At 48.6% G+C, this 20,000-nt stretch overlaps 2 protein-coding genes across 2 annotated transcripts in view; one reads left to right on the forward strand and one right to left on the reverse strand.

The window, feature by feature from the left end:
- Positions 1–3,581, forward strand: part of smyd2b (SET and MYND domain containing 2b) — a 16,607-nt gene extending 13,026 nt beyond the window's left edge. The window contains exons 7-12 of the mRNA XM_083689383.1: positions 1–47; positions 903–1,013; positions 1,593–1,746; positions 2,071–2,290; positions 2,749–2,857; positions 3,475–3,581. The exon at positions 1–47 is cut by the window's left edge and continues 56 nt beyond it. Coding sequence (XP_083545509.1) covers positions 1–47; positions 903–1,013; positions 1,593–1,746; positions 2,071–2,290; positions 2,749–2,857; positions 3,475–3,558 — 725 coding nt within the window. The 3' untranslated portion in view covers positions 3,559–3,581. The remainder of the gene's footprint in view (positions 48–902; positions 1,014–1,592; positions 1,747–2,070; positions 2,291–2,748; positions 2,858–3,474) is intronic.
- A 645-nt stretch (positions 3,582–4,226) lies between these two features.
- LOC310817784 (tyrosine-protein phosphatase non-receptor type 14-like) overlaps positions 4,227–20,000 on the reverse strand; it is a 32,414-nt gene continuing 16,640 nt past the window's right edge. The window contains exons 9-19 of the mRNA XM_083688487.1: positions 19,729–19,811; positions 19,245–19,305; positions 18,170–18,248; positions 16,215–16,687; positions 14,535–15,821; positions 12,995–13,135; positions 11,719–11,937; positions 8,886–9,014; positions 8,059–8,293; positions 7,675–7,838; positions 4,227–7,298 (exon numbers count right to left, since the gene is read on the reverse strand). Of these exons, the coding sequence (XP_083544613.1) occupies positions 7,170–7,298; positions 7,675–7,838; positions 8,059–8,293; positions 8,886–9,014; positions 11,719–11,937; positions 12,995–13,135; positions 14,535–15,821; positions 16,215–16,687; positions 18,170–18,248; positions 19,245–19,305; positions 19,729–19,811 (3,000 nt within the window). The 3' untranslated portion in view covers positions 4,227–7,169. The remainder of the gene's footprint in view (positions 7,299–7,674; positions 7,839–8,058; positions 8,294–8,885; positions 9,015–11,718; positions 11,938–12,994; positions 13,136–14,534; positions 15,822–16,214; positions 16,688–18,169; positions 18,249–19,244; positions 19,306–19,728; positions 19,812–20,000) is intronic.

The following is a 20,000-nucleotide window of genomic DNA, read 5'->3' on the forward strand; positions in this document are numbered from 1 at the left end:
TCTTTGCAGAGTTGCGGGCCGTGAAGGATATGAACCCCGGGGATGAGGTGAGGGGAGGGAGGGGAGGGAGGGAGGGGAGGGCAGCTGCCGGGTATGGAGGCGTGGGGGGGGTGGGGAGTCAGGGGTCAGTGTTGAAGGGGGTGGGGGGGGGGAGGAGGGGCGGAGAGAGTGGGTGGGTGAGTGGGTGTCGGCCATTTGTAATTTACCTGTATTTGAATAGGTTAGATGTTTGACACCACAGCTGCTGTGTGAGGTGAGGCGGGGGTTGTAGGGGCCGATCTCAAGGGGGGGATGGTTAGCCAGCCATGGCATTAGCTACAGTGGCAGGGGTTGGGAGTTTGAGAAGGACACTAACACCAACCCCGCACTGGCCACGTGTGTGTGTGTGTGTGTGTGTGTGTGTGTGTGTGTGTGTGTGTGTGTGTGTGTGTGTGTGTGTGCACCGCCACTCGAAGAGACAGATGCACGCAAGCAGAGTAAATTTCTTGATTGATCGGAGTGTTCAATTATTTTGCAATGTTTGCGTTTCATTGGCACACAGTGTAGTTCCCGTGTTGGGTTTCTGACGGGGGTGCGGGTCAGTGGCGAGGAGGCTTTTGAGGAATGTGGACAGCTGTGTGTGTCTGTGTCTGTGTCTGTGTCTGTGTCTGTGTCTGTGTGTGTGTGTGTGTGTGTGTGTGTGTGTGTGTGTGTGTGTGTGTGTGTGTGACAGGGTGGGGGGCTAGGGGGGGCTCAGAAGGAAAAGAGAAGAGGGGGATAAGGGGAGTACACAGCAGCTGATTAAAGAGCCTGGCAGGGATATTTTAAGACTTGACCCTTGTGGGTCCTAATAGCTGAGCAGGGTATTCACCTCCAAGACTGTGTGTGTGTGTGTGTGTGCGCGCGTGTGTGTGTCTTCCCAGATGTACACCAGCTACATAGACCTCCTGTACCCTACAGTTGACCGGAATGAGAGGTTGAGAGAGGCTTACTACTTCACCTGCGACTGCAAGGAGTGCAAAACCAAGTCGAAAGTAAGAATCCGTCCCCACACCGAAGAGCGAAACATAGTGTATTTCTACATATTGTTACGTACGTTTAATACGTTTTACCCTGCATCAGTCTCAGTAATGTACCTGGTCACTTCCTTCTCTGTCCATACAAGCTTTTTAAAGGGGTTGTTCACCCAAAATGACTAATCTGTTTATCTTCTTTTTTTTTTTTAAAACCAACAAAACAAACTAACATCTTTGTTTGGGGAGGTGCAGGCTGTCGGTTGAAAGTTCAGAGAAAGAAAGAAAGAAAGAAAGGAAAGAAAGAAAGAAAGAAAGAAAAGAAAGAAAGAAAAAAGAAAGAGTGAAAGAAAGGAAAGAAAGAAAGAAAGAGTGAAAGAAAGGAAAGAAAGAAAGAAAGAAAGAGTGAAAGCCGGACACTCTTGCTCTGATATTATCATTTTATTCAATCAACTTTTCCACAGAAAGCAAGAGATGAAACCCAGAGGAAGGCGGCTTGCTGCTGAATCATTGGTTGAATAAAACAACAGCACCGTAGCAAAAGTGTTCAGCTTTCTTTCTAGCATATTCTAAGAAACACTATTTGGTTTGTTTTCCCAGGACAAGGTCAAGCTGAAGGTTCGTAAGATGAGTGAACCCCTCGGGCCAGAGGTCATCAGTAATATGGTGCGCTACTCGAAGAGAATTATTGCAGACTTCCGCACTGCCAAACACGGGAAAAATATCCTTTATGGACCCCCTATGTGGTCTCTCTGTGCCTGAAGCAGCAAGGATGAGTGTGCGTATTGTCTGCTTGGTTTTCATTTCTGCACTGCACAGCGCTGTTTTCATGAGTTACCATATTAGCTAGTATGTAGCAAATGTCAGCATTTGCCTTGGCTACGTTCATGACACTGTGGCTTTTCTGTTTTTAGTCAGCGCTAGCCAGAGAAGTACCACTAGTTGTGCCTAGTAAGTAAATACTCCATTGGTCCTTAAGTTAGCTTGCTCTAGCAAAACCCCTGATAGATTTTGATAGATGCTGGGCTAAGCCTTAGCAGCTAAGGCTAACCTCTTAACCTAGGTTTTTCCACCTTAGCCCTGAGCATTGCCCACTGTGTATACGGCCTTGACTCGTTAGCACCCCCTAGTGAGCTTCTGGAGATGTGCGAGCTGAGCCTGGAAAAGATGGGCTCTGTGTTTGAGGACACCAACGTGTACATGCTGCACATGATGTACCAGGCCATGGGCGTGTGTCTCTACATGGACGACTGGGACGGGGCCATCAGATATGGAGAGAAGGTCCTCAAACCATACAGGTACATACAGTGTGGTACCCAACCATCTCTACAGCAGGGGAGACTGGTGGAGGTGGAAATCGGAGGACAGGGCTCATTGTGATGCATGGAATGGAATAAGGAATGGTATCAAAACACACTTCAATGCATTACAATGAGCCCGTCCTCCGATTTCTACCGCCACCAGCCTCCACTGCTCTACAGGTACTGTAACTCCAGGTGAAGTCCAGGTGAAGTCACATAGCTGTAGCAGTTGAAGTCACATAGCTGTAGCAGTATAGCAATGCTAACCTGTTCATACAGTATCATACGGCTGGCTTCGAATATGGTTGTGGAGAGATGCGTACCTGCTCATGTGGTCACTCGTATAGTGACGGTCAGCTGACCAGAGAATATTTTGCGTAGTTCTGATTTTCTCTCCTGATTCAGTGGTTTCTGTGGAGCTCTGTATGTTGACCTGTCCCCGGTCTCTCCTCTAGTTCACTGTACCCGGCCCATTCCATGAACGTGGCGTCCATGTATCTGAAGCTGGGAAGGCTCTACCTGGGTCTGGAGAGGAAGCCTCTGGGTATCCAGTCCCTGAAAAAGGTAACACCACAACACAGACGGCGGCGTCCTCTCAGCATTAGTGGTGTACAACTCCCGACTCGTCGCTCTCAGAGTCGATGGAGTCGACTCTTTCTCGACTCCGACTCCGATCATAATGTGCTTAAAAACGTTTTCAAACTCTTTAAAGAGTTTACCGGTCTAGCGATGCATTGGCAAAATATGTTCATTCTCTACAAGACATTATATGCTGTTTTGTTGTCTCAGGCATAAATTAGCAGTGGAATTTGGAGTCACAGAGAGGGCAGACTCCAGCGGGAGTTGATTCTTCTCCCTTTCAAAATTGGAGTCGACTCCCGACCACTACTCAGTGTATGAGCTACAAAGAACGTCACTATAGCAGTTCTAACCTCTGCTATTAGATATAATCACATCCGTTTTGTTACACTGGTAGAGTAGAGCGTGTTATATTGTAATACTGTATTCAGACACATTTTTCTGTGTGGTATACACTGCATTAGAATCAGCTATTAATGTATCAGTGCATTGTGGAGACATTTAAATCTCGATCAGTTCTGAGGTGATCTTTGTTTGTGTGTGTGTATGCATGTTTATCGTTGTTTATCATTGTGTGTGTGTGTTTACGTTTGTGTGTAAAGGCAATGGCGATCATGGAGGTGGCTCATGGGAAGGATCACCATTACCTGGACGACCTCCGGAAAGAGATTGCCCTGCAGAAATGACAAGACTGAGCACACACACACACAAAAACCTATACAATATGGACTATGAACTAGGGGCACTTTCCCTTCTTCTTGGTGTTGATACACAGCAGAGGAGGAGTGGTAAAGTTATAGCATTTTATAAAGGGAATACTGACTACTTTTGTACTGAGCGGTTCTTACATTTCTGTCAAATGTATGAATATGTATGAATGTTCTCATGGATTGAGGTGCAGTACTGTTTTTATTCATGTTGTTTTGAAGGCAAGGGGTGACTTGTCTTCCAAACTTGTTTTAGAGGAATTTTATCATGCAAAAGAATGTTCATTAAATAGACTCAGCTGTATTTCACCTTTCATCAACTCTGAGCTGTTTACCTATGGGCGGGGCTTGCATGTCAACCAAGTCACTCTCAACCAATGACGAGTGCCAGCTCCCATGTGATGACAGCTGCATTGTCACGGTGGGCCTATAAAAAGCTTTGGAATGTGACCCTATCACAATGCAGGGTGTTAACGGAACGTTAGCACCTTGTTTGGTTGGTTGGTTGGTGTTAACTCCCGTCCAGAGCTGTGTGAAGGGAGACATCACATATGTCTGCTGTTAGCATTAGCAACCGTCAATGCTAACCCCCCACATCATAAACACTGTCGTTGCTATAGCAATGAAACTCACAACAGACAGCTGCACGTAGAGAAAATAAGGCTTTAATGTATAATGAGCAAGTATGACAGATTCGTACATGTCTGGGGGCAGAAAAGACTTGCACTTTGCACTGGCAAAGCATATACAAAACATATGTACAGAACATATATTTAAAGGTTTTTCAGAAATTATGCCAAAAAATGAAGTGGAAAACAAAAAAAAAACAGAAAAACATTAACAGTGGAATGCATTGTGGGAAAATACTGTCACGAAGAGAAGTGCAATAGAACACTCATATGTCAAGAGAGCATTAAGCTTATATACTTATCTGAGTATAGATATATACATTGGAATATAAAAAAAGCATGCATAGTTTATTATCTTGCGGTATTTTAAGGGTACCAAGTCAAAACAAAACAAAACAAACAAAAAAAAAATTTGTAGAAATTTTCTTTCGCATGCCTGATATGTACAAACGTTACTTTGGACATGGCTGGCTTTGTATCGCAACTCACAGAGATAGAAACAAATATGTAAAACAAGAGAGAATGAGTAGCTGAGTTCAGGCACGTAGGAACACGATGATCCAGAGCCATATCCTTATAGGTTATAGAAAATGGCCGTCATTAAGGAGCTGACAGGTTGGTCACTAAAACATTTTGGGGCAACCCACGTTGGTCTACAGAACGTTGGTTCATCACAGACTACATTTACAAAGTCTATTTCAAGACAGATCACATTCAGCCATACATATAGAATGTTAGGAAAATTCTATTTGAGATTTAAATTGTAACTGACACCATATTGACACCAACGCCAAGCCCAACTACAGGCCATACTGTTAACAACGCAAGTTATAGTCATTGTGGGGCCTTTGGAGCCAAAATGGCGGCTGGGTTTCCAAACAGGTCTCTTACTGTGGATCAGATTGGTCTCCACCCATTCCTCATGGGGAGATCCAGCAGCAGGGTAGCCTATCTCTGCGCTTCAATAAGGCACAAACATCTCAGGGTAAAGGAACTCTTCCCTGGGCTTTGGGTCACTGTATGGGAGCACACACTGCTCTCCAAAAGAACCGTCATGACCTAGCACACATTGGTGACCACATACTGTAGCATTAGCATAGCATTGCCTGGGTAGCCACATAGCATTGCCTGGGTGGCCACATAGCATTGCCTGGGTAGCCACATAGCATTGCCTGGGTATCGACATAGCATTGCCTGGGTAGCCACATAGCATTGCCTGGGTGGCCACATAGCATTGCCTGGGTAGCCACATAGCATTGCCTGGGTATCGACATAGCATTGCCTGGGTAGCCACATAGCATTGCCTGGGTAGCCACATAGCATTGCCTGGGTGACCACATAGCATTGACTGGGCAGCCACATAGCATTGCCTGGGTAGCCACATAGCATTGCCTGGGTGACCACATAGCATTGACTGGGTAGCCACATAGCATTGCCTGGGTGACCATTTGCCTCTGTCACAACAACAAATGACAGCAGATTGACACTGTACATCCAGGCTACACGTAGCATCCATACAACACTAGGAATTGTAGTAAACAAAAAACAGACTCCATGTAAAAGAAAGGGGACAAGGCAACAGATGCCTTCTGGTACAATAAGAGAAAGTTCTTGGGAGAGAACGTCAATTGAGGATCGTTATCACAATGGATTAGAAATATATCTGGCGAAATCTGTGAAAACACAACTTTTACAGACAATGAAATGAATGAATTCGCTCCACCTGAAATCCTATAGGTGTCAATAAGGAATATGCAAAAGATTGATTGCTAAGGCCAAGAGATGTTAAGGAAAGTAATAATAAAAAAAAAATCTTACTTTGAATGTAATTTCCAAAAAAATGTCAACAATGGGGAATTTGAAGAAGCTGGAAACGAAAGGAGAGCTGAGAGGGTGAAATACAACGATCCACATTTGTTGCGTTCAGTAACTGAGAGAGGATGACAATGGTGTTAAGAGAAATAAATAAAAGTAAAGAATAAAAAAATGATATAAAAATATTAAATATTGAAATGTTGAGACAGAACACTGTATTTATACTTTTACAACATAGAACCAGAAAGGTTGAGGGCAGCTGGCTTTGAAAAGCCAGAGCCAGTAAAGTTTTATTCTACTCTAATTAGATTTTTTTCAGAGTGTATATGAAATAGAAAACAACACTGCCTTCTGCTGTTTGTAAAAGTAACTACAGACAATGCTTTTTAAACTGTACTTTACATTGTTTTAGCAATGCAGGAATACATAAAAATGTATAATCCACCTTAATAGAATGTATGACAGGGTTTCTAACTTGGTACTTGGTGTTTAACTTGGCACAACATATTTTTTTTTAAATGTGTCATCATGTTCAATATCAAACAATACAATGTCATGTTCAATTTGATTATAGAGGATGGCTACCCTCATTATTAAAATAAGAAAACGGTGTTGTTGTTTTTTAAGTTTCAGAACAAATATGTACACAAATGTGAGAAATATGAAATCAAGGAGACATCGAAGAGACCCCGACCCTGCTGGGTTGAGGTCAAAAATAATTTTGAAAACATAGCATAGCCCGTTAGCTTCTAGCATGCTAGCCTGATTAGTACCATTTCAACAATCTCTCTCCAATCTTTCCATTGACCGGGCATGTGATAGGGAGGCTAACGCTAACACAAGGGAAAGTGACATATAAACATATGACAGAGACGCTGCTCGGGTAAAATACATCATTTCACGCCCCCCTCTCTTGGTAGACCTCAAAAGCTAGGTTCCAATCTGAATACCATCCCTCTTCCCTTTGCCCTCGACAGGACCAGGAGCCACAGCAGATGTACCTAACCAATATGGCGGAAACTCCTCTCAGCCTACCAGAGTGCATACGAATACAATCCTCTCCAGTCCTTTTAGGTCACCGAACCAAGTACCAGTGTTCTGTTTTCATCCCGTCACGTTGGGGGGTCAGGGGTCAGGGGTCGTGGTTCAGATGAGGCGGGAGTTCTTGAGGAACTGGATGAGGACCTGGTAGACGAACTTGTACTGTGAGATGGTCTGGACCATGATCATTCTCTGCTGCCTCAGGTGACCTAGCATCATAGGTACCTCCACCCTCTGAGAGAGAGACAGGGAGAGAGGGAGAGAGAGAGAGAGAGAGAGAGAGAGAGAGAGAGAGAGAGAGAAAGAGAGAGAGAGAAAGAGAGGGAAAGAGAGAGAGAGAGAGAAAGAGAGAGAGAGAAAGAGAGGGAAAGAGAGAGAGAGAGAGATCAGATCACAGTCAATGTAAGTACACAACATTCGGAAGATCAGCACGTAATCAGTCACACACTTTCAGCTCTTATGGAAGGCACAACTTATCCACATACAACTCCTCACTCCACCATGCGTCTACCGTCCCATTTTGAGGGCAGAATATAACACTAACCTCGATGATTTCCCCCCCAATACCAATATCCAACCCAAACCATGGCTCCCACACCTTCCCCCTCACCTCGTTGTGCTCCAGGCAGCTGATCATGAGCTCGGTGAGGATGACCACCCCTGTGCGGCCCACCCCGGCACTACAGTGGACCACCACGGGGGGGTTGAGGCTCTTGGAGGTGTCCAGCATGGAGTTGGTGTGTCTCCGCACTGACTGGATCTCCTCCAGGTACGCTGGGGGGTGGTGGGGGGGGGGGCACGGGAGGTCAGTACATATACAATACGCAATGCATTACTGTACACACAACTGTTCGATACACAGACCAATGAGCCTGATTCAAATGGGCGTTGATTACTGTATGTAACAATGCGGGTAGAACGTGACTCCATATTCTACATGACTGAGAACTATGCCTGTTGGACACGTCCCCCCCCCCCCGGCTAGTGTACTCACAGAGGAAGCCCTGGACGTATTCGGGACAGCCGTGGTCGGGCCAGTCGGTGTACTGCAGGTGCCACACGGTGCGCTCCTGGCCCGACAGCAGGTGTTTGACCTTTAACCCCGTGGTGGCGTAGCAGCCCGAGTCGGTGCGGAACTTGGTGGTGACCTTGAACTTGCCGTGCGTGGCCGAGTTGTGCTTGGAGCCCAGCTTGGGCCAGTAGCGGTGGCTCTTGGCCCTCCCGCCCTCCTAGGGGTGAGGAGAGAGAGAGAGAGAGAGAGAGGTTGGATGTGGGCGGAATGTACACAGGGGGTGGATGGATACACACACTACACACACACACACACACACGCACACACACACAAGCAAAGTAACAGGTGCAATTGCACCAAGTCCAAATCTTAAGACAAGCCTCCAATGTATGATAGGGCCATGGGAGGCTCGTCTGGGATATCCACTATGATACATGCCATACACACACACTACACACACACACACACACACACACACACACACACACACACACACAAGCAAAGTAACAGGGATATATACAATATTAACGTTGCGGTCTCAAACACAATGACTTTGTGTAACCACAGACATGTACACAACCACGTTTCTGCATCATTCAAAGCACACAGTGTTCTTTGAACTCTCAGTGCATCTAAATAATTAATCACATTCAATAATTCATGTGAATCCCGGCTCTAAGTGATGTCTCTCTTGTACATTTACGTGTTGTGTGTGTGTGTGTGTGTGTGTGTGTGTGTGTATGACTGTGTTTATGGGAGAGAGCATACTATGTGTATTTCGAGGGGAGGGGGGGGCGTTGATACTGTACCTCCTCGGCGGTAACCATGGCGATAACGTTGACGCCTTGCTCCCAGACCATCTGCCAGAAGTCGCCACAGGTGCTGGCCAACGGACCCTGAGTGGCGATGTAGTGCCACTCCTCCCCACTGACCGTCACCTGGGAATTAGCACACACACACACACACACACACACACACACACACACACACACACACACACACACACACGTACATTTAGAATCAATCAAAGAGACAACACACCTGCACACACACACACACACACACACACACACACACACACACTCAGACAGACAGACACACACACACACTCACATACACACACGCACAATTGTCCTTATTAATATCTAATCTCATTCATTATTCAAAGCTACAATATCAGAGTTTGCGCTCTGCTGTAACCCTAACCCTAATCCACCACCAGAGGGCAGCGCTACATTATATTACACACAAAGTGCATCGAAGTGGCGCACATTCCTCTTACTTTAAGAGCATCTTACACAGCAATCTCCAATGCAGAGGACCCTAAGTCTAAACACTAAACCGATATGAAGTGGCTGGAATGCCATTACGGAATGACTGTAACCAACATGAGCAGCTGAGGCCTCGGCCCACCCCGTGACCTCGTAAACAACATCCCAGAGCTGCTGGAGGAAACAAACAGGGGCTTTTGTCCTCAACTAGCAGCCTCTGATGATGCAATAAGAGGGTTAGATGTTAATAGACCGTGATTCAGCACTGATTTAGCACACATACAGTACACACACACACACACACACACACACGCACGCACACGCACACACACGCACACACATACAGTACACACACACACACACGCGCACACGCACACGCACACAGATGTGCATGCACACATGAAAGAGTAATAAAACACACATGCTCAGACAGACAGACACACACAGACACACACAGACACACACAGACACACACACACACACACAAACACAAACACACACACACAGGGACAGGCAGACCACTAAGAGCTAAGGGCTGAGCATGGGCACAGAGCAAGAGAGAACAGCTTGGGTTCACTTAAGAGGGTTTGGGGAATTCCATCGGGTCCATAAGCTTTTGCTGTGGCCCAAAAGCCTCACATGGCCTCCTTTACTTCCTCCCTCCCTTCCATTCCTAAAGGTGACAACTAATCTAAGGGTCAGAGGTCAAAGCAGTCGGTTTTTTAAGCCAAGTTGCTGTCACCAATCCACCACTCATGTCAGATCCATTTTTGAGAAAGAAAGGATGAGCGGAAGAGAACATGGAAAGAGAATGGATTATGGAAGGCAGCCAACTCTCCCTTCTTTTCCCCTTCTAACAGACAGACAGATCGTTGATCTTTATTATGAAAGAGAATTTATTCTCAATGACTGGCCTGTCTAAATAAAGGTTGAATCAATTCTAGAGGGGTTGTCAGTGTGGGCTGGAAGTAACAGGCACTCCAAGTATGAATATAATCATCTATCGCTTAATTGGCTAGTCCACTTGAAGGTGTTTTCAACTGCCAAAACATTCTAGAATTCATTATCTAACTGCCAAGAAAAGCAATGGGAGACGGATAAACAAAGGGATGTACGTGCGCATGTCACACCCTTCTGTTCTGTCTCTTCCTCCCTCCTGAGTCAGACTAGATGTGAGACTTTTACCCTTTTCACACGACAGAGCTGAACCAAGCTGAACCGTACCGGGCTGGCCTAGTTACACATCCGCCGTAGTGGAATATACGCTCACCGGCCACTTTATTAGGTACACTGCTAGGTACAAACCACTAGGTACAAACCACTAGAAAAGGATGGTCAGGTTACAGTTTGCTAAAAAGTACCTAAAAAGCCCGCAGAGGTCTGGAAATAGGTCTTGTTGACAGATAAGATGAATATTATCATGTAGCAGAGGGATTGCAAGAGGAAAGTTTGGAGAAAAAAGTATCTGACCAAGATGTATAGCATACCACCTCATCTGCCTTGCGTAAGTAATCAAACAATATACTGTAGTGAACGGCAGGGTAGGGTAGCTTGCCCTAAGCGGGTATCGAAGTCATATATACACTCACCGGCCACTTAATTAAGTACACCTGTTCAACTGCTCGGTAACGCGAATATCTAATATCAGCCAATCACATGGCAGAAACTCAATGCATTTAGGTATGTAGACATGGTCAAGACGACCTGCTGAAGTTCAAACTGAGCATCAGAATGGGGAAGAAAGGTGATTTAAGTGACTTTGAACATGGCATGGTTGTTGGTTCCAGACGGGCTAGTTTGAGTATTTCAGAAACTGCTGATCTACTGGGATTTTCACACACAACCATCTCTAGGGTTTACAGAGAATAGTCCGAAAAAGAGAAAATATCAGTGAGCGGCAGTTCTCTGGGCAAAAATGCCTTGTTGATGCCAGAGGGCAGAGGAGAATGGCCAGACTGGTTCGAGATGATAGAAAGGCAACAGTAACTCAGATAACCACTCGTTACAGCCAAGGTATGCAGAAGACCATCTCTGAACGCACAACACGTCGAACCTTGAAGCAGATGGGCTACAAAAGGGGGTCCAACCCAGTACTAGCAAGGTGTACCCAATAAAGTGGCCGGTGAGTATAGAATCCTTCCTTTTTCTAGCATTGTGACTACCAATGGCGCCTGGTCCTAGCATCGATCTGTTTTTATATAGATGATTCACTTACTTTAGACATAAGTAAGTCGCTTTGGATAAAAATAATATCCAATAATAATATCCAAGCCAGAACAGTACGGTGCTGTAGGTTCGGGGTCGGCCATGAAGTGTGTAAAGCCCGTTTGAGTCTGGTACCGCCTCGACTACTCGACTCTAGACCCTTCACCTTGATGTGTGAGGCGTTGATGTAGCCCGTGTTGTTCTCCTTGTTGGGCACCAGCTCCACCCGGTTCTCCTCGTACGGAACCACGTCGCGGAACCGGTTACGCTCTCCGTTGTCGGCCAGCGTCGCCGTGGTGACCACGCAGTCGGCCCGCTTCTTGGGGATCTGCTCATACTCGGTGAAGACCCTCTCCTCCTCTAGCTTCAGTTCCAGAGTCTTACACTGAGGGGGGGGGGGGGGGGGGGGGAGAGAGAGAGAGAGAGAGAGAGATGGGGAAGGAGGAAACAGAGATTGAGAACGAGAGACTTAAGAGAGACGGGTGGGCTATACTAGTTATACTAACTCAACACCACTGAAAGGGTTCACAGTGAAGTCTGAGAACCTCCATTTCATTTTGAGAACCTACCACTTACATCCTATCACGCATGGATCAAAAATGCTCTCACCCCCCATAAATTCCAACCCAATAATTCATGTTATTCAGCTGAACACCCCTCTGTCTGTGGCGGAATGTGTTTGTCAGGCTAGCTGTGATTGAGCGGGGTCTGCAGTCTGGGATGGGGGGTGGGGTAGGGGGGGGGGGGGGGGGTCTCTCTCTCGGGTCACATTCCTGGCATAGCAGCCAGCCCAGAGGCGATAAGCACTGCCATGCCACGCGTTCCACAACCCACTTAGCGCTAGCCCCAGTTAGCCTAGCAACGGGCCAGGACAAAGGCTGCGTTTCACACCTCGGAGTGGGCCTGGGAGCGGGCTTCGCTAGCCACGAAAAAAATGCTATGCAGTCTCTGTCTAACGCCGGCTGAGTTAGCGTAGCTAAACAACACTATTCCACAGGGCACACGTTGGTTCAAAGCTAGCACCGCGAAGCCTAGCTAGACCTGGTACTGTGCACAGGTGTGGCTGCTAACAGTCCAAACAACGACGGCTCATAGCAATGACTGGCTTTCAGAGCGTTCGGTTCTTTCAACTGAAAGCAGCGATCGCAAGCAACTTCTCCTCAGGCAAACGGACGAGCGTCATCGCCGGTCGCATAGTTCCAGACTATAATTGTAGCGTGACGAGAAATACAGCATTCGAAAATATGTTTTTTTTCGAGTAAAATGCCCCTTTAACATAGCATAAAATCAAACTTCAGATCCTCCGGTGTGGTGTTAAACTGTCCCCCCCCAGCCCCCCCCCCCCCCCCCCCCCCCCCCCGCCCCCCCAACCCTAACCCTAACCCCCCCCCCCAACCCTAACCCTTCCAATCCCCGAAGCAGCAGTAGTGGTGGTCTCTTACCCGTTCATCGGGGAGTGCCTTGGCGCCGTCCTCGTGGGGGTTCTCTGGTACCGGCATGCGGGCCACGTAGAGACCGTTCAGCGCCGCCATCATCAGGGGTCTCTTCATGGAGTCCACCGACATCTTCTGTCTCTCCAACGTCTTGAGGAAAGAGGACAGGCCCGCTGTCATGATTACCGGTTTCGCAGTGTGTGCGTGTGTGTGTGTGCGTGCGTGCGTGCGTGTGTAGATTAGACCTGTTTGTTGCCAAACTGGGCCTATCTATCCTCAGAGCCCTTTCCAAAAGCGTGAGCGTGTACTTGTGATAGCTGTCTGTCTGGGGTTCCAAAATAGGCCCACACACACTGAGCTGACGAGACTCTCTGAGCTTGTTAAAGACTGACCTGTGGGTTCTCTCACTGTCTCTCTCTCTCTCTCTCTCTCTCACTCTCTACTCCCTCCTCTCTATCTTTCCCTTTCTCTCTTGCTCTCTCCCTTCTTTCTTTCTCCTTTGTTGACTTGGTTTCTTTCTCTTCTCTACCCTTTCTTTCCCTGTGGAATCCCTCTCGTTCTCCCTTTCTCTCTCTCTCTCTCTCTCTCTCTCTCTTTCTCTCTCTCTCTCTGTGTCCACATGGCAGCTCCCAACTCTGACCCACATTTCCAGGTCCCTCCCTCCCTCAGGGATTACCTCTCCTAATCTCTGCTGGTTTTAAGGCTGAGGCCCTTACCTCTCCTCCCCTCCACCCCTGCACCTCTCACCCCCTCCAACCCCCTCCTGGAGCAGCCCAAACAACAGCTTGGGGGGCAGGGGAGGGAACCCAGTGGGATGGGACTAAACCAATGGAGGATTATTAGGGGAGACATTTACATCGGAGCCATGTGTAAGGACAGGTTAAGCGCGCACACACGCACACACAAGCGTGCGGGCGCGCGCGCGCACACACACACACACACACACACACACACACACACACACACACACACACACACACACACACACACACACACACACACACACACACACACAGCTGAACCAGCATGAAGTGGTCTTAGAGCAACTGATGCGATTACATGTTTCAACTAACAGACCTGAACATTTCCACTGTGTCAAATGTCTCCGTCTTAAGTGGGCACAGTGCAACACAAGCAAGCCCCCCGAAGCGTAATCTATGGGATTAACGTGGATTAGCTTCTAGGACTGGAACCTAATGTTACCCTCAGGTGCTGAACCCCAGATTACTGTGGTAATAAAAAAAAGCGTGAAAGTATGTCCCAAACAAGCTGCCTATCTAAATAACAAAATTGTTTGTTTTGTTTGTTTGCAGGAAGGGCGATGTTTTTTTTTTTGGTCAAACATAACGCCTAGCATGATTGACTTCTCACTAGGCAAAGCTGCAAAGAGGAAAATACTTCCTTGAGTAAATTGGTTGATTATATACCATACCAAGGATACTATACCTTAGTGAATGATGCCAGTGAACTTTCGCAATACATTCTGACACATTTTTGTGTAGATATGACGCATGTATGAACATATCAACACACGTGATGTGAATCTTACCCTCTGCGCTATCTCCCGCTCCACGATGCTATCCTCTATGGAGAACATCTCTGACACAGGCCTCTCTTTGACCGGTTCCTTACGGACACGTTCCTTCACGCTGGTCAGGTCCGGTTCAGAAATGGAAGGGCCTAGAACCGCCCCGTTCATCCCGGCCTGCTCCCCGCGGGTCAAAGTCCCACCACCTCCGCCCCCGCTGCCGCCCTGGCTCTGCCCAGCCTTGAGCGCTCTGGCCTGGGCTTGGGCCGCGTCCGTGGGGCCCTGGTTCTGGGGACTGTGGTGATGGTTGGCGTGGTTGTGGTGGTTGTTGTGGGAGCGGAGGGGGGCATTGTTGGACGCCCTAGGGGGCCCGGGGTACTCGGGCGGGGGCTTGTTGGGGAGCTTGGCCAGGGCGGCCTGGAGCTGGGCGCTAATGCTAATGTCCTCGTTCAGCCCCGGGATCTGGACGTCCAGCTCGGGCCTCTCCTCCTCTTCCTCTTCCTCCTCTTCCTCGCTCTCGCTGCTGTGGATCAGCATGGTGGCGTTGGAGAGGGTCTTCTGATGCTGGTAGGCCACGCCTTGCGGCGGCGGCGCCGTCGTCGTCGACAACGACGGCGGGACCGGGCCCTCGGGGGCTTTCTGAGCCGGCATCTGCGCGGCCAGCTCTTTGGGCTGCGTCTGCGGGGGCATCACCTGCTCTCTCAACGTGTTCCTCCGCGGCAACAGAGCGTTCATCCCCTTCATCACCATCCCCTCCATCCCTGCTCCTCCTCCTCCTCCTCCTCCTCCCCCCCTCATGCTGCTGATCACCTCCATGCTGTGTCTCTTACCCAGGCCCGAGGAGCGGTGCTTGGCGGCCGTCAGCGGCTCGCTGACCTCCTGCAGCGACTGGTGCACCACGGCAGAGCTGTCGGGCTGGAAGGTCTTGACCGACAGCTGCACCATGCGGGTCACCAGCTCCGGGCTGCTCCCGCCCATGCCCCGGTGGCGGTGGCTGGCCAGGTCCGGGGTGCTGGTGGCGGGCCGGAAGGACGGGTACGGCGGGGGCGGCCGGGACATGTGGTTGCGTAGCATGTTGGCCGTGGTGGCGCCGTAGCTGTTGGGCGGCGCCCCCTGCTGTTTGGTGTTGGCGAGCTCGGGCGTGCTGACCGTGTGGGAGATGGAGCTCCCGCCCCCTCCTCCTCCTCCTCCTCCTCCTCCCCCTCCTCCTCCTCCTCCTCCCCCGCCGCAGGAGGTCTGACAATGGGCCTGCCCGGCTGCCGGACCCCCCTGGTGGGGGCCGTGGGACACTGGCTTGCTGTAGCTCACCTGTAGGGGGTACACCGTGAGGGAGAAGGTGAGGGACACAGTGATGTAAAAGAGAAGGCTAACACAGAATAAACAATGCAGATGAGGGTTTAGGGCAAGGAGTTTTTTTCCGACCACATGACCTGACACGGAAAAACTTCTGGCCTAAACCATGAACGCAAAGTGATATGAGGAGAGAGTTGGACGAGTAAGTGTTTGTTAGTGTGTGTGTGTGTGTGTGTGTGTGTGTCTGTATGTGTCCGTGTGTGTGTGTATGTGTGTCTGTGTGTGTCTGTGTGTGTGTGTCTGTCTGTGTCTGTCTGTGTGTGTGTGTGTGTGTGTGTGTCTGTGTGTGCGGGTGTCTGTGTGTGAGTGTGTGTGCGTGTGTGTGCGCGAAGCCGGGCATAAGCCAACCTGTGGAGTGTAAGGGACTGGACTCGGGCCTAACCCCGGGTAGGGTCCCCTCTCCCTCATCTCTGGCTGACTGTACACCAACGCCTCGGGCTGGCGGTACGCGTACGCGTTGCTGATGTTCAGGCTGCGCAGCGATTGGCTGTGGTGGTCGTGGTGGGCGGGGAGCATGCGGCGCTTCTGGCGCATCACGGCGTCGTACTCGGGCGTGGGGCGGTACGAGGGCGCGATGATGGCGCTGTGGCGGTGGCTGGGGATGTAGTCGGGCCGCATCAGCTCGCTGCCCGGGATGCTGAGGTTGGAGGAGATGGGCGAGGGTTGGACGAAGGTCTGGGAGTGGTTGAGGGAGCTCAGGCTGGGGCTGCTGTACATGCTGCCGTTGCAGGGAGCCGTGCCGTTGCGGAAGCCGAAGTCCCCGGGGCACCGGTCCAGGCTGGTCTCCGACTTGTAGTACGGGTCGTCGTGGAATATGCTGTCTGTAAGAGGGGTGGGGGGGGTGGGGGGGGGAGAGGGGTGGAGGGGAGGGGGGGAACAGATGGTGATGGTGGGAACAGCAGGCGTACACAAGACACGGACACGCGCGCAGGACACGGACACACACAGACGCACAGATATATGGACACACACACACACGCACGCACACACGCACACACACACACACACACGCACACGCACCCACACCCACACACACGTACACACACACACACACACACAATTCTCTCCAAAGCCCACACTTCATAAGCTAAATTCATCAAAAATCGAGCGCAATGATTGATGTCACACTTCAAGTGCTCACACACCCACACAGAGAATCACACACAGTGTTAGTGTGATCATGAGGCATGTTGGATTAGAGGGCAGAGGGGGTGAATGAAAGACTGAAGTGAACTCCACTCCATCAGGGGCGCAGCGCTCCCATTGGTTGGGAGGACATTAAAACACAAATAGACGGTGACTCACACACACACACTACCGCTGGGAAATACATAATTAGCTCTTTTTAACTGTTTGAGCTGTGTGACCATATAAGGACATCCGGGGTAGATGAAAGATCTGTTCAGATGCCCTTGGCGTTTTGATCACAATAAAGTGTGGTCCTCTGTGGCTCAGTTGGTAGAGCATGGCGCTACCAACGCTTAGGTTGGGGGTTTGAGTCCTGCTGGGACCATATGTACTGAAATGTAAGCGTCAGGTACCAGTCAAAAGTTTGGACACACCTTGCCAAGAGTGTGCAAAGCTGTCATCAAAGCAAAAGGTGACTACTTTGAAGAATCTAAAATATAAACCATATTCTGGTTTGTTTAACACTTTTTGGTTTACTACATAATTCCATATGTGTTCCTTCATAGTTTTGATGTCTTCAATATTAATCTACAATGTAGAAAATAATTAAAAAAAATAAAGAAAAACCATTGAATGAGAAGGTGTGTCCAAACTTTTGACTGGTACATATATACAGTACCAGTCAAAAGTTTGGAAAGAGTATATTTGATATATTATGATGGATTAAAGTGTGGAGGGAAACTGTCATCAAAGGAAGTCTCAGTACGCTAGAACGGTAATCCAGAAGTTGAAGAACCCAAGGAGGGGATGAAGCTGAGGCTGGCTGATAAGAGAGGGGAATACAATACAGTATGAGAGGTTTAGATGTAGGTGTGTGTGTGTGTGTGTGTGTGTGTGTGTGTGTGTGTGTGTGTGTGTGTGTGTGTGAGCAGGCATGTTCTGTGTGTGTGTGTGAGCAGGCATGTCTGTGTATGTGTGTGTGTGTGAGCAGGCATGTCTGTGTGTGTGTGTGTGTGTGTGTGTGTGTGTGTGTGTGTGTGTGTGTGTGTGAGGAGGCATGTCTGTGTATCTGTGTGTGTGTGTGTGTGTGTGTGTGTGAGCAGGCATGTCTGTGTATGTGTGTGTGTGTGTGTGTGCATGTGCGTGTGTGTGTCTATGTATGTGTGTGTGTGTACCTTGAGAGCTCTGTGTGTCCTGGTAATGGTCTGCATACTGGGAATGCATCGGCTGGAGGATACAGGACTGGGGCCGTGGCTACGGAGAGACAGAAGGAGTTGGAGAGAAAGGAAATATGGAAAATCAGATTGCAGTAGGAATCAAAAACGAACAAACAAGCGCATTCACATCCAGCGAATCGCGACCGTCTGTCCTAAGAACGATTCCATCGAGTCACGTGAGAATTTCTATTGAAGAATTCAGTTGAATCGTTTTATTTCTCTTGAGAGGCTTTGAAGGGAGCAGTCTTCTTCTTCATTTGGATCGCGCCAACGGTCAAGAAGGGGTTAACCAAAAAAAGCCTGCGATCAACAAAGGTCAGGTTACGGCCGTGGCGACCACAGTGGACGGCGGTCCTCCGGAGAGGGTCTGGGCTGGACTGAACCGCCATTGTGCCACTTTTAGCCTCATTGTGTGACCGGCGGGGCAGGAGCGGGAGCGGGTGCGGGAGCAGGAGCGGGGAGGAATCAGTGCCTCCTTTGTCAGTTACACCGGAAACCGAACGACGCCCAAAAAAACAACGGCACAAAAAATGCCCCAAAACCACCCACCCACGGTCCCCTGGACCCAGCGACCCTGAGAGGCTCTCGGCCGAATCATTCATCATTCCATGTCCAGGTAGCTACACTCTCATGTATCGCTTTCATTTTAAAACTGTGTTATGATTCTTTCAAAAAAATAAAATAAAAAGTTGGATTCTATTTGGTTCGCTTTCAGGTAAGTGTGGACGGAGGGAAGGATCATTTCTTAGGACTTTTTCCTGTTTCTTCTATGAGTCATAACATTACATCATAACCAGGGCCACACTTTATTTGGATAATAAACTTCTTTGGATAATAAATAGTAAATACCCCATAAACGGTCTACAGATGTTCCCGCTTTTGAGTCAACAAACTATCGTCTGTAACTTTGTTGATAATATAATATAATATACTATGAGATAATCAGTAATAGTATTATATACTATTAGATAATAACTTTCTAGGGTGAATGAGGTGACACAATCCAATGACCCATTACAGTGATTGACAGTACCAGAGAGAGGCGGTGGGTCCAAGTGGGTCGTCTGCGGATTGGTGCAGGAGAGTGGGCGGGCCTAAGGAGGGAGACAGACATGTAATTACATTCATCCACCACTAGGGGGGCTGTGGCTCAAAACAGGGTAGGCTAACAACATAATAATATTAATAATATCAATTGTCCACTGACACGATGTCCTCAGCTTTTCGAGAGCCACAATGTCTGCTGGGTTTCTATTCTACCTTGGTTAATTCAAGCGACTGCCGTAGGCTTGACACACCCGGTTTTTACACATCTTGATCTTTACGAGGGATAAATTGGCAGCAAAGACGATGTGGGTGCTATTTAAAGGACGAGAATAAGTGAAAACTATGCTCAATAATTGTCTCTGTCTCTCTCTCTCTCTCTCTCTCTCTCTCTCTCTCTCAGGAAGACACTATCTAGGGGCTAGGCTTTGTGGTCAACCTTCAGTCAACCTTCAGACGACGTTCAGACTCACTCTGCACAGATCTTGTTCTGTTTGTAGAACTTGTGTCTGGCCGTGAAGAGGCGGGCCATGTACTTGGCCATCTCCATGTCGTCCTGAGATAGGAAACACACACACACACACAACGTTACCATTTCAGGGTGTACGTATGTGTGTGCGTGTGTGTTGGGATAGTGTGTTAGGTCATATCAGTTGTCCATTTGCCATGGGACAACCTTGGGGTGTGTGTGTGTGTGTGTGTGTGTGTGTGTGTGTGTGTGTGTGTGTGTGTGTGTGTGTGTGTG

Source organism: Argentina silus (assembly GCF_951799395.1).
Source record: "Argentina silus genome assembly, chromosome: 17".
NCBI lineage: Eukaryota > Metazoa > Chordata > Actinopteri > Argentiniformes > Argentinidae > Argentina > Argentina silus.